Below are 14,051 nucleotides of genomic sequence, written 5' to 3' on the forward strand. Positions count from 1 at the left end.
GATGAAGAGTTAAGCATTAAGTGAAAAATTGTGTTCGCTTACCCGGCAATGACAACACCGTCATGGGAATGCACATCGCACAAAACCGCGTCAGGAATGTGTTCCAGTTCGCTCACGGCACCTTTGCGATTCTGTGTAAGGAGAAGGGAGATGCAGTTCGTACTGTTCTTGGGATCCCCGGAAGCTGGCATTTCATTTCCAGCTATGTTCAACGGTGATTTCTTAGCACTTGATTGTGCTCAAAGTTGCTGGGGCGTTCCAAAGGACAAAGGTGACAACTAATAAGATCAGGTGTTAGCATTTACGGGTTACCGCACACATGAGAAGCACTGAAGAGAGGGGCAGGGGCATGGGACATGCGAGTCGCTGCTCCTGGGCTCGAGGGGGTTACAGAATATAAAGGTAGTGTGTGAGCGCACAACTACGATGCACAGTAGGCAGGGAGTGGCAAGTATCTGAGGAAATACATCACGTGTATTTAGAAAGTTCGGTTCAGAGGACGGAAGGCATTTAATGGTATGCTACCTGTCAACAGCCCTTATGAACACTCGGGGGATAAAATGAGCAAGGACATACAAAGATAAAGTCAGGACATACAAAGATAAAGTCAGGATGGGGAAAATAAAGACTGCAAGGTCAGAGGTTCATGGAAACGGTAAATTTTTTTAGATTATTTATTTGAGAGACAGACAGACACAACACAAGCTGGGGGTAAGGGAGAGCACACTCCCCGCTGAGCAGATGTTTAACCGGCTGAGCCACCCAGGCACCCCGGAAACGGTACTTTTGAAGGGAACCCAAAAACCCATGACAAGTGTTGCTCCTGAGGGGACCAGGTGGCAGGTGGAGAGACACAAGAGACAGATGTATTTTCCACTCTATGGCCCTTTGTGGGTTTGGAATCATTTGCACAAAGCTCATTACACGGGACACGGGCCATGCTGTGCAGGAGTGTTCGTCACCCTCACCACAACCTGACGCTGGCCATACACAGCAGAAAATGGGAGCACCCAAAGGGAAAGCAACTTGCTTTAACACTACTTTTCATGTTTTGACAGGGCTTTCTTTCTAGAATCCCAGTAAGAATTTCATCATTACAGTTAGCGCATGGTTCGTCATTCCACACTTGACTCATGTAGTCCTCACTGCTAACGGGACCAGGAAATGGGCCGAGACGCTGCGAAGAGTCTGATTCCAGTTCACTGAATCGGCAATCGTTTATGGAGTGCTCACTAAACAAACGGCTCTGTGCTTGTCAGAGGAAAAAACGAGACGTTTTGTTCACCTGCACGTAACCTGCCAGTTATGAAGGGCCAGATGTTTGCAGGTGGATCTCTGAACACCTTCCTGGCGGCCGCCTCCAGCCGACGAGGAGGAAGTAGCTGCCTCCCTCCGTGGCCTTCTCTATCACCAAAGTGGAAGGAGAAACTCAGCTGTGGTGCTCCTCAGGGTCTGACATCTCTGAATTTGTCACTTTAGCTCCCAGGAACACAAGTCAGAAGTATCCCTCCTTTCCAGAGGCAAAGGCCCCAGTGAATGCCCAACTCGCCAGCTCTCCTTAATTCCAGCTCCTGCTGCAGGGCTGGACCCGGCTTGTCTAAGTAGTGCCATCAAACCTTCATGGCTGCCTCTCACTGAGGTCTCTCATGCCGGCCTAACCACACGGGCAAGAGCGTTGGCAGCCTCCATAGAAGTTCACGACCTGGTGAGCACACAGCTGTGGGGCCTTGGCGCTTCTTATTTAGTGGTGGGGTCTTAAAGCTCTATGAAAGGATGGCTATGCTAGTTCTCCTGAGAAAGGTAGTTCTCAGCCAGGGGAGATTTTGCCTCCCAGGGGACGCACGACACGTCTGAAGACATGTGCGGTTGTCACGACTGGAGGTAGGTAGAGAATGCTACTGGCATCCACTACGCAGAGGTTGGGGAAGCTGCTCAACATCCTGCCACACACAGGACAGTCCTCCCCAAAGGTCACTGGTGCTGGGGTCGAGAAACCCTAATTCAAGAAACACTGCTCTTACTAACTCTGCTAGAAACTGTGTAAGTTTGCCCAGATCGAGAGTATCCGTCACTAATCGGGTTATGAGGTGACCAGGGACAGACAGGCACACAGGCAATCTGTCACCATCAGTAATGAGCAAAAGCTTGTTGATCTCAAAGTCTTTTAGGATTGACCTTTCCAGGGGCGGGGAGAGTATGTATGGTTCTACTCTTTCCATACAAGGGACTACCCAGCTACCAGGCGGGAAGAAGCAGCACCACTGCACGGTCGTCCTGTCAGACCTCAGAGCAGCTTGATGTATGCTGTTCTTGACAGTTATTTCCCGCAGAAACTTTCCAGTGTGCGAATTCTTAGCTGGGATCTAATATTTCTGTAGAGATTCTGAAGTGATAAATGGTATGGAAGCAAGCCAGCGGGTTATGCGAGGGGAGAGAAGACAGTACTTAGAGACGTTTAAAACCTCCCTCTTCAAGAGTTACTGGAAATAGCATTTTCAGCTTCTCTTTTGTATTCAGGTGGTGATCCATTTCTTGGTCCATCCATGTTGGCCGAGACGAAAGGGACCATCAGAGGGGAGGTGACTGACACCCCAATCTCCCCCCTCCTCTCCTAGAGAATAGGATGCTCCCAAACCATGTGGTTGAAAGTGGGGGCAGATACTCTAACGGTGAACAAAATGGGCAACAAATCACCAGCAGCTGACAGGACTCTCACCGCACTCCCCTCTTTGCTTTTGGCAGTTAACCTCAGGCTGTAATTGGAGGGACTCTGGATTTAAGCCAGGGCCTGGATTCCTGTGTCCTTGTAGGCTGTTCTTCTACAGGTAAGGATATTGGCTACTGCCTACCTTCCAGTTGGTTCTTAACATGTGTTCCTTGGCTCTGCACTCCTGGAAGATGAGCTTCCAGCAGGAATAGTCAGAGATGCTGCTCTCGGGAAGGTGCCCTTCCTGCTGGCACAGCCTGTACCAGAGCACTTCGTCTTCTGCAATCACCTTCCACGTCTTGCTCACCTAAAACAGAAGTGACACAAATGTCAAATTCTGTAATTAGAGAAGCCCCTTGTCATCCAAAAATCAATCAACACCTTTATTATTGCCCTGAGTTTATGGCAGTATAAAATGTCTCATTAACAAAACACTATGAGGTGAAAAAAAAATACAAGCAAATGTTTCCAGTTTTATTTTTCAAGATTTCAAAACTGTTGTTCTACCATTTCATATCACATTTTAGATGACTTGGTTGAATTATTATATAACATATAAGAAAAAAATACAAATACATAAAAGGCAAAAAATACAAATTGCAACATAGCTATACAATCATACACGGCTTTTCAGACCAGAAACTCTTTACTTTTTACCAAAGGCACTTGTGTCTCTTTATACACTTGGAGACTGATGACTTCTGAAATAAAAGGCTGTAACAAAATAAATAACCATAATTCAACATTTCTGGTCATATGAGAAGATTAAATTTATATTACACACAAAAACTTAGACTTTAGGGGCGCCTGGGTGGCTCAGTGGTTTAAGCCTCTGCCTTCGGCTCAGGTCATGATCTCAGGGTCCTGGGATCGAGCCCCACATCGGGCTCTCTGCTCAGTGGGGAGCCTGTTTCTCCCTCTCTCTCTGCCTGCCTCTCTGCCTACTTGTGACTTCTCTCTCTGTCAAATAAATAAATAAAATATTAAAAAAAAAAAACTTAGACTTTAAATGTATAGATTTAAAAAAACAATTTTAACAGAAAACTCAAGCTGTTCACCAGGACTGTAAGATCTGATATACAGAAAATAATGTTGTGTCTGGACAGAATTTCGAATCCCAACAGTATGCAGAGGAAATGGCCATTTCCACTATTAGTATTTTGTCCTCCAAGCCTAACTCTGGGGGATTTACTTCCGCACAGGACAATGAACAAAGCTGGCTAGAGTGCAAAAGATGGACTCTCCTGGCAATAGGAGAAAATGATCCAGCAGGTCAACATGATCCTGGGTCTGCAGCACATTCTGGGAATGGGGGATTAAGTGCCCAACACTTGCTGCCCATTTAAAGATTAAGACTCATTCCTAATAAAGTGGAAGTCATGACCGCTGGTTTACAGTAACCTGCACTCCTTAACACTCCCTTGGGGCCACTTCAAGACACTGAACACAGACAGGAAAAGGGAACACGAGGCAAAGCAGGCGGCACCGCACACAGCATGTGCACAGCAGACTCTCAGTACACCAGGGTTCCTCGTTGGGTGAAGTACTGATAGGTAGTCAACTTTCAGGATGGCAGAGTAAAGATCTCCAAAAATCTGCTCCACATGCAAGCAATAAGAATACTGCCAAAATTGTCAAAAATCAACTTTTTCAGAATTCTGGCAATTAACTAAAGGCTTTCAACATTTTGAGGAGCATTTATTTAAGAAAAATGGCCACATCTTGGTTAGAACAACCTTCATGTTGTTTTAACTTGCACTAATCCCATCCTCCTCCTCCAGGACCACAGGTAACTCCATGGTGGCCTTGAAAACCAATAGCTTTACAACTATGGAGTTATAAAAACCAGTAGCCTAACAGTCACCAAAAGGGCCAGATGGCTTTATAGGTCCCCACATGTGCTATCCCCAGAGAACTGTCATTATTTGACCTAACAACTTGCTGGAAAGCTCTGTTCTAGAGGCTTCTCTTTTTCTGAGGGGACTCGAAGCTGACCCGGTCTTATCTCCACTGCATTTGTAAAACAATAAGGGAGAATTGTTTAACACAGTGGTTGCCTGAGGGAACATTAGCAACTGGGGCTAAGAGGATCTGACCAAAAGCTTATATGGAAAACTGGGGAATGGGCTGTCCACAAGGGGCTTTGAAAGGTTCCAATGTATTTCTAGTGCTCAAGAATGCCATATACATGTGTAGGACTCTGTGTGCAGCCAAGAGCTGAGACAGCCCCGATCTCTCACTCTGGCTAACCCTGAAACTTTCCACAAGCACAAAATGAAAGCTAAACAGAGTTGTGACCTGTTGACATATTGAAATCATGCCCCAACATACAGAGAGCGCCTCAGCAAAAACTGGGAGATTTATTGCTTCAACACAGAGAAATCTCTGTCCAATCACTAGCTAACCACTAAGCTAAATGAGCAGAGAATTCAGTGGTCACAAATGACAAAAAATACAAACTAGAGGGGCGCCTGGGTGGCTCAGCGGGTTAAGCCTCTGCCTTCAGCTCAGGTCATGATCTCAGGGTCCTGGGATCGAGCCCCGCATCAGGCTCTCTGCTCAGCAGGGAGCCTGCTTCCTCCTCTCTCTCTCTGCCGACTTCTGATCTCTGTCTGCCAAGTAAATAAATAAAATCTTAAAAAAAAAAATACAAACTAGAGAATAAGTCCAGAGAAGTCACTAATAAATAGCAGCAACAAAGATAACAAAAACTAACCCTCCCAAAGGGAAAGAATCTGATTTCCAGAGTTGCCCATTATTTTAAAAGTCCAGTTTTTAACAAAAAAAGTTGAGACATGCAAAGAAACAGTAAAATAGGAACCATATACAGGAAGAAAAAGCAGCCAACAGAAACTGTCCCTGAAGAAGTCCAGACTTTGGATTTAGTAAAGACTTTAGATCAGCTATTATAAGTAAGTTCAAAATATTAAAGGAAAGCAGGTTTAGGAAAATAAAGTTATGAACACAGTGTTTCATTAAGTACAAAATACAGATAATTTTTTAAAAATAGAAGTTTGAAAGTTGAAAAGTAGAGTAGTAAACAAATAATTCAGATTTGAGCTAAAAGAAAAATCCACAAAATTAAAGTTAATTAAGATTATCCCATCTAAGAAAAAAAGAAAAACAACAATAGAAACCCCTCCCACCAAAATGAAAAAAAATTAACAGAGTCTCAGAGGCTTATGGAATACCTTCTATGTGGACCAACATAGGCATTATGGGAGTCCCATAAGAGAAGGAGAGAAAGAGGTAGAAGGAATATCTAAAGAAATAATGGCTAAAAACTTCCCAAATACAATGAAAAATACAACAGTTCACCAAACTCCATGAAGGATAAACTCAAAGATTCACACCTCGACACATCATAAGATAGAATCATGAAAGCAGCAAGAGAAAAAGACTCCTTGTGTATACTTCTCATTAGAAACCAGGGAGGTCAGAGAGCAGTACGCTGGCATATTGAAAGTGCTAAAGGAGGAGACTGCCAACCAGTAACTCTATACCTAGCAAAACTATCCTTCAAAATAAGAGAAATTAAATTATGCCAAGATAAACAATAATAAGATAATTAAACACTAGTAGACTTGTCCTATAAGAAATACTAAAGGAAATCCTTTAGGCTGAAATACAAGGACACTAGATAGTAATTAATCCACACTAAGAAGTAAATCAGTAAAGGTCATTACAAGGGTAAATGTAAGTGACACTATAAATGTATTTTTTGCTTACAACATGTTCTTCTGATTAAAAAGACAACTGCCTAAAGTATAAAATTGTGTTTATAGGCTTATAAGAGAGACATAATTTGCATGAAATAATATACCAAGAAGGGAGAGGGAAGTTATAATGTAGCAGTTTTGGTATACTATTGAAATTAATTTGGCATTAATACAAACTAGATTGTTTTAAGATCTCTGGACAGTCATTAAGAAAAGAACTTAAAAAGTATACTAAAAGAGACAAAGACATTAAAATAGTATGCTAGAAAAAGATTCAAACACAAAAGGAGGCAGTAATGAAGAAAAAGAAGTATAAAAAAGACCTAAGACATACATAAAATAGCAAAATGGTAAATATAAATTCTTATCAGTAATTATATTAAATGTAAATGGACTAGGCACTCCAATCAAAAGACAGAGATTGACAGTTTAAATAAATATGACCTAAGGATATGCTGTCTACAAGAGACATACCTTTTTTTTTTTTTAAAGTAAACTCTACACCCAACATGGGCTCAAACTTGTGACCTGAGATCAAGAGTCGCATGCTGACTGAGCCAGCCAGGTGTCCTAATACACACACACTTTTTATTTTTAAAGGTTCATTTACTTTATCTGAGAGACACCTCTAGGGGTTGTCGTGGAGGGGGGTTGGTGGGCAGAGAGTGACTTAAGCAGACTCCATGCTGAGCCTGGAGCCGACTGTGAAGCTCATTTTCACGACCCCAGTCAAAACTAAGAGTCAGATGCTCAACCAACTGCGCCACCCAGGCGCCCCATGAGACATACATACTTTAGATTCCCATGCACAAATAGATTAAAGGATGGAAAAAATACATACTATGCAAACAATACCTGAAAGAGAGCTGAAGTACGTATACTAATGCCACTTAAATTTTAGGGGGGAAAAAAAGGTTACCAGAGACAAAGGATAGTTTCATAATGAGGGCCAATCTATCACAAAGACCTAATCATTGTAAATATATATACCTAAAAACAGAGCCCCCAAATACAAGCAGCAAAATGTGACAAAACTGAAGGATGAAATAGACAACTCAACAATACCAGGGATTTTTTTTTTTTTAAGATTTTATTTATTTATTCAAGAGACAGACAGTGAGAGAGAGCATGAGCAAGGAGAAAGTGAGAGGCAGAAGCAGACTCCCCGTGGAGTGGGGAGCCTGATGCGGGACTCGATCCCAGGACTCCGGGATCATGACCTGAGCTGAAGGTAGTCGCTTAACTGACTAAGCCACCCAGGCTCCCCAATACCAGGGATTCTAATACCCAGTTTGAATAATGGATAGAATAAAGTGAGTAGAATATCAACAAGGAACTATAAGAATTAAACAACACACACACACACACACACACACACACACACAGAATTAAACAACACTATAGGGGCGCCTGGGTGGCTCAGTGGGTTAAAGCCTCTGCTCTCAGCTCAGGTTATGATCCCGGGGTCCTGGGGTCGAGCCCTGCATCAGGCCCCTGCTCAGCAGGGAGCCTGCTTCCCCCTTTCTCTCTGCCTACTAGTGATCTCTGTCAAATAAATAAGTAAAATCTTAAAAAAAAAAAAAAAAAGAATTAAACAACACTATAAACCAACTAGACATAAGAGACATCCACAGAACATTTTACTCAACAATTTGAGCATTATTCTCAAGCGCAATGGAGCATTCTCCAGGATAGACCATATACTATGCTATAAAACAAATCTAAGTTCAAAAGAACTAAAAAATTGTACAAAGTATGTTCTTTGACCACAATGAAGTGAAATCAGAAACTGGTAACAGAAAGAAATCTGGAAATTCACAAATGTGTGGAAATTAAAGAACACGCTAACAAATGTTAGCATGCCAAACCTTACCAATGGGTCAAAGAAGTTGTAAAAGAAGCTAGAAAATACTCTGCAATGAGTGAAAATGAAAATGTAACATACAAAACCCATGAGGCCCAGTGAAAGCAATGCTTAGAGGGAAGTATATAGCTATAAACTCATATTTTTAAAAAATCTAAAATTCATAGCCTAGCCTACAACTTAAACTGGAAAAAGAAAACTAAACCCAAAGCAAGCAGAAAGAAAAATTACAACAGAAAAGAGTGAAATAAAAAGAGAAAACGGAGCAAATAAAAGCTGGTTATTTGAAAAGATGACCAAAACTGACAAACCTTCATCTAGATTGACCAAACAGGGGTACAGGGTGTGGGCGGGGAATCAAATTACTAAAATCAAGGAAAGAGGCCTTCACTATGAACCACAAAAATGAAAAGCATTATAAAGGAATACTATGAACAATTATAAGCCAACAAATTAGATAGACTACATGAAATGGACAAATGCTTAAAAAAAAAAAAAGGCACACAAAGTACTGAAGTTAACTTATGAAGAAACAGAAAATCTGAACAGCTCTGTAACAAGTAAAGAGGTTGCATTATTAATAAAAAACAAAACAAAACTCTGCACAAAGAAAAGCCCAGGCCTAGATGATATCACTGGTGAATTCTAGATGTTTAAAAAGAATTTTTAAAGTAGTTAAAGCTAAATTAAAAGAAATTTTAAAAGAATTCTACCAAATGTTTAAAAAGATTAATGAATAACCAGTAATTCACAAACTCTTCTAAAAAATATAAGAGGGAACATATCTGAACTCATTCTACGAAGGCAGTACTTCTGATACCCAAACCAGACAAAGACTGCACAAGAAAACTACAAACCAATATCCCTGATGAATATACATAAAACTAAATCCAGCAACGTACAAAAACGGTTATACTTCATGACCACATACAATCTGTCTCAAATACAGGGTCAGCTGAACATACAAACATCAAGGTGATATCCCAGTGCTAGGATGAAGGACCAGAACCACATGCAGTTCTCAAAGATTAACAAACAATGTAAAATTAAAGAGTTCTTTATATTCAAAATAAATCTGTACTGTACAAAAGAGTTCAAAGTGGAGTGCCTTTATATAATGTCCCCAAGGAAACCTAAAGTGATATGGATACATATCTGATCAAGTTTTTAGGAACACGCTTCAAGATCACCTGCATTATCCAAGAAGCAGGGTGGTATAATAGAAAACCAGTTACAGAGAGCCTGGGTGGCTTAGTCAGTTAAGCATCTGCCTTTAGTTCAGGTCATGATCCCAGGGATCCCCCACGATCACCCCCCATGATCCCTGGGATCAAGACCTGCATTGGGCTCTCCGCTCAATAGGTAGCCTGCTTCTCTCGCTCTACCACCTGTGCTCTCTACTCAGCAGGGAGTCTGCTTCTCCCTGTGCCCCTGTTCCTGCTTTCTTTCTCTCACTCTCTATTGTGCACACTCTAATAAATAAAATATTTTTAAAAATAAAATAAAAATTAAATTAAAAAAACCAGTTACACTTGTAACTGAAAGAAACAAAACCCAAGACCTCAGATTCTATTGTCCAGTCTTTCACTAGTTAGCTGTGGTATAGTATAATGACAAAGTCACTAAGCTTCTCTGTACCGATTTCTTGGGCCTCTTTCCTCCTCACTGGTGGGGAGCAATTAGACATCCTGAAATGTCCATCACAACACCAAAGTCTATAACTTTCGGAACGTAGTTTTTCTCACCCTTAAAAAGTGAATCATCATACCCCACCAGCAGCAGAGTGGTTGTGCATCTCAAAGAGCTCAAGAAAAGGACCCTGCAAACATAATTGTTTACCCATAGGTCGCACACTACTACAAATCACACTGACAACACTCCAGGAGGCACAAATTCATTATAAAATCATGCTGCTCCAGGGCCACCCGAGTGGCTCAGTCAGTTAGGCACCCGACTCTTGATTTCGGCTCAGGTCATGGTCTCAGGGTTGTGAGATTGCACCCTGCATCGGGCTCCCTGCTCAGTGGGGAGTCTGCTTGGATCCTGTCTGCCACTCCCCACCTCCCCAACTAGCTCACAAGTGTTGCTGCTCCAATTATTTTGAGGAATCCATTACCTTCCTTGTGTTTTTAAAAATAACTTCTATTAAATCTAGAATGGATTTCCACTTGCTCCATGGCAGCAGAAAGAGGTTAGCTTTTGGGAAGTAAAAATTAGAACCCAAGAATTCAGATGGTTTCAGTGTCAAAATTTCTGATTTTCCATCTCAAGCAAAGTATACTAAGAACAATTATTATTACAATACCTTACTCAACTAAAAGTATGTCAAAGCAATACTGACCCACAGAACATTCTAATGGCACAGGAAAATTCTGACTTCCTGCGGGCATGCGAGCTCCAGGTGCAACAAGCCATCACATCAGCAGAGTCATCTTCCCGGCAGGCATGGACACTGTGCGTGGCAGCCCCAGCTTCAGAAGTCAGGGCAGGTAGCACAAAGAAGTGCAAGGCTTCCATCACTTTGCTGAACCAAAGTGCCACCCTGTCATGCTGAAGGTGTCACTCAGGCTCAAGTCTTCAATGGTTTAGAAACTGAAGAAGTAAGAAGGGTCTTGGAGATCAACCAGGAGCAGTTCCCATAACAGGAGGGCGACTCCTAGCAGCCCTGGTTGGTAAGCGGCTTCTGCAGAGAGCTGAGCTGACCTTCCAAATCAGTCTGATCCACTGCAAAGCCATCTGGCTGTTAGAAAGGGCTTCCTCCCTTTGGTTAGTAAAGGGATTCTGCCCACGGCCCTAATTTTGCCTTTCTCAAGAAATCTCTATTCCTTCCTCCACCTGACAGCTTCTCAAGAAGGTGTCTTCTCAAGAAGACACTGTCCTAATTCTCCTTAGTCATTTCACAGGCCTAAATATCACCATTTCCCTCAACTAACTGTCCTAGGACTAGACTAGTTCCCATACCCCTATCTCTGAACATACCTTAATACTTGTGCACATACAGTGTCCCTCTTCAAATGTGATACCCAGCACAAAACAACACTCCAAATGCAGGCTTAGGTGCCATGAACAGAAAAATTTTATCAGACGCTAATTTGCTGCTTCAATTGTTGTAAATACCCTACCATGGCAGCTTAATTAACAATCCACCAAAGCTTCTACAGTTTATAAAACACTTAAGGCAAACAAAAATACTGTAGACATGCATGGCCTTGTCACCCATTTAATAAGATATTACTAATAAGTTTGAACCCCTGTGCATCTCTAGGTCTGTACCCTCTCCCCTGCCGTTGGGGTAACCTGAATTTGGTGTCCATCATTCTTCAGAGTTGTTTTGTTTGTTTGTTTGTTTGTTTTTGGGGGGAGAGGGAGGGATTGAGAGAGAGAGAGAGAGAAAAGGGGAAGGGCAGAGAGAGAATTTTAAGCAGGTTCCACGCTTAGCATGGAGCTCCACACAGGGCTTGGTCTCACAACCATGAGATCATGACCTGAGCCAAAAAACTGAGACACCCAGGTGCCCCCATTCTTTAGTGTTGTTTTTTTTTCTTAAAGATTTTATTTATTTATTTGACAGAGATTACAAGTAGGCAGAGAGGCAGGCAGAGAGAGGAGGAAGCAGGCTCCTTGCTGAGCAGAGAGCGGGATGCAGGGCTCGATCCCAGGACCATGACCTGAGCTGAAGGCAGAGGCTTTAACCCACTGAGCCACCCAGGCGCCCCTCTAGTTTTTTTTTTTTTTTTTAAACACGAACTGCAGCTAAATAAAGTCCCCACTTCTTACTTCTACTATATTAGTTTTTTTAATCTAATTTTAAGTCCCATTTTAAACCCCGGCTCTCTGCATCCACCCCCACATTCTAGAGCATCTTTAAACCCCAATTCTGTCATCTGTTGCATTAGCTACTTCTCCCATGGATAAGTCATCTGCAAAATATGGTCTGTGGGCCTTTACCTCTTAATTTAAAAAAAAAAAGTTAACCAGGATGGGGCTGAGGACAGAGCCCATGGCAAACCACTAGAGCCCTCCCTGCAGCCACCCCCTTCAGCTGACATGGATCCATTAAGTAGCCCACCCCGGGCATGGCCACAGCATCAGTTACAAACCCACTTAACCACACTGTCATCCCACACTTCTCCATCTGAGGCATAACGGCATCAAGGAAACAAACCCTCATCTGATCACAAGTGGTCAGGCAAGAAAGAATGGGATAACGACTCAGGAACACTGGAGCTCTGGTTTGGACTAGACAGACACCACCGTTTGATTTTTGGCATGTTTGGGCCGCAGCTGAGCCTGCCCTGGACATGAGTGGTGTCTGTCCATCTGCCCATGCCAGAGCGAGTCTGAGAACTAGGCAGTCATCAAGCGCACACAGGAACAGACCCACATCAGCTGTGATGGAGCCAGGCACAACTCAGTTTCAGAGCAGAGCACTTCCCTACCAGTCCTCCGAAAGTGAGGGTTAAAGTATCAGAGAAGGGCGAACACAAGGGTCCTCAAGTGCAGAAAGTGCTCACCAAACCCGGGGCAGCTCACTCTGATCTTGGGATGCCAAGAGCCTTTTTGGTAAACATCATGAAATGTAAAATTTTATAAAAACTATGAAATGGGGGCGCCTGGGTGGCTCAGTGGGTTAAGCCTCTGCCTTCGGCTCAGGTCATGATCTCAGGGTCCTGGGATCGAGCCCCGCATCGGGCTCTCTGCTCAGCAGGAAGCCTGCTTCTCCCCTCTCTCTCTGCCTGCCTCTCTGCCTACTTGTGATCTCTCTCTAAAAAAAAAAAAAACAAAACTATGAAATGTTAACTGGATGAAAGACTCAGAGTAGCTACGAGATCATATAACTGGTAGGCATTATTGCACAGACCGGCACTTCCCAAAGCATGCTCAGTAGAACAACTACTCCTCAGGGGGCTAATAAGTCATATTAAAAAAAGGATTCCATGGTCAGATGAATTTGGGGAACACTGGTTTTAAAAAAACCAAGCAGAGTTATTCGCTGAAGAAGTTCTGAGACCTTTTATAGATGGCCAGGTGTTGATCTCTCAGAAGGACAGGAGACACTGCATTACCCAAACTTATTTGGCTCCTGAACTTCCTAAGGATGGTCTCAAAAGCCTTAGTGCTCTGCAGACGCGACCTGAAAGAACATCCACGTGGCCTATCGGGGAGCGGGTGAAGAGCTGGACACGTAGACCAGCAATCCTCCTCTGCCTGCCAAATACCTTGTGCGTGACCCCTTTTCCCTCGGGGCAGGGAAATACAGGCTGGTAGCCCACTACAAGCCCCACCCCAAGTACAGGACAGTATCTTTAATGCGGGAGTCTAAAAATTACAGCAGGGAGTCTGCTTCCCTCCCCCACCCCACTTTCTCTGCCTGCCTCTCTGCCTGCTTGTGATCTCTGTCTGTCAAATAAATAAAATCTTAAAAAAAAAATTAGCTACAGTCAGCAGCAGCATTCTAAGAAAATCCAAATCCAATGCTCAGTGACTACAAACTAGAAGATCCCAATTAAATTAAACATTCTGGATGAGTTTTCAGGAGATGTACTAAACCATACAGTCCTCAGCCATGTAAAACGGAGGCACTTTTCAGTGGGACTTTCAAGAAGTCCCAGATAGATTAGACCTTGAGAACACTGGAAGCAGAAAATAGATTTTTCTATTAGCTTCAAAGAAAATGCCAAGTCACTTTAAATAACATGATCTGAAATTTGTATAGCAGGGTTACGGGATGAAAAACGGAGAACAAAAAGTTGATGTTTTG

The 14,051-nt window shown here is 42.7% G+C and overlaps 1 protein-coding gene across 1 annotated transcript in view; it reads right to left on the reverse strand.

The window, feature by feature from the left end:
* FBXW8 (F-box and WD repeat domain containing 8) overlaps positions 1-14,051 on the reverse strand; it is a 126,074-nt gene that overhangs the window by 87,861 nt on the left and 24,162 nt on the right. The window contains exons 3-4 of the mRNA XM_046024388.1: positions 2,850-3,014; positions 43-131 (exon numbers count right to left, since the gene is read on the reverse strand). Coding sequence (XP_045880344.1) covers positions 43-131; positions 2,850-3,014 — 254 coding nt within the window. The remainder of the gene's footprint in view (positions 1-42; positions 132-2,849; positions 3,015-14,051) is intronic.

Source organism: Meles meles, chromosome 12, assembly GCF_922984935.1.
Source record: "Meles meles chromosome 12, mMelMel3.1 paternal haplotype, whole genome shotgun sequence".
Lineage (NCBI taxonomy): Eukaryota > Metazoa > Chordata > Mammalia > Carnivora > Mustelidae > Meles > Meles meles.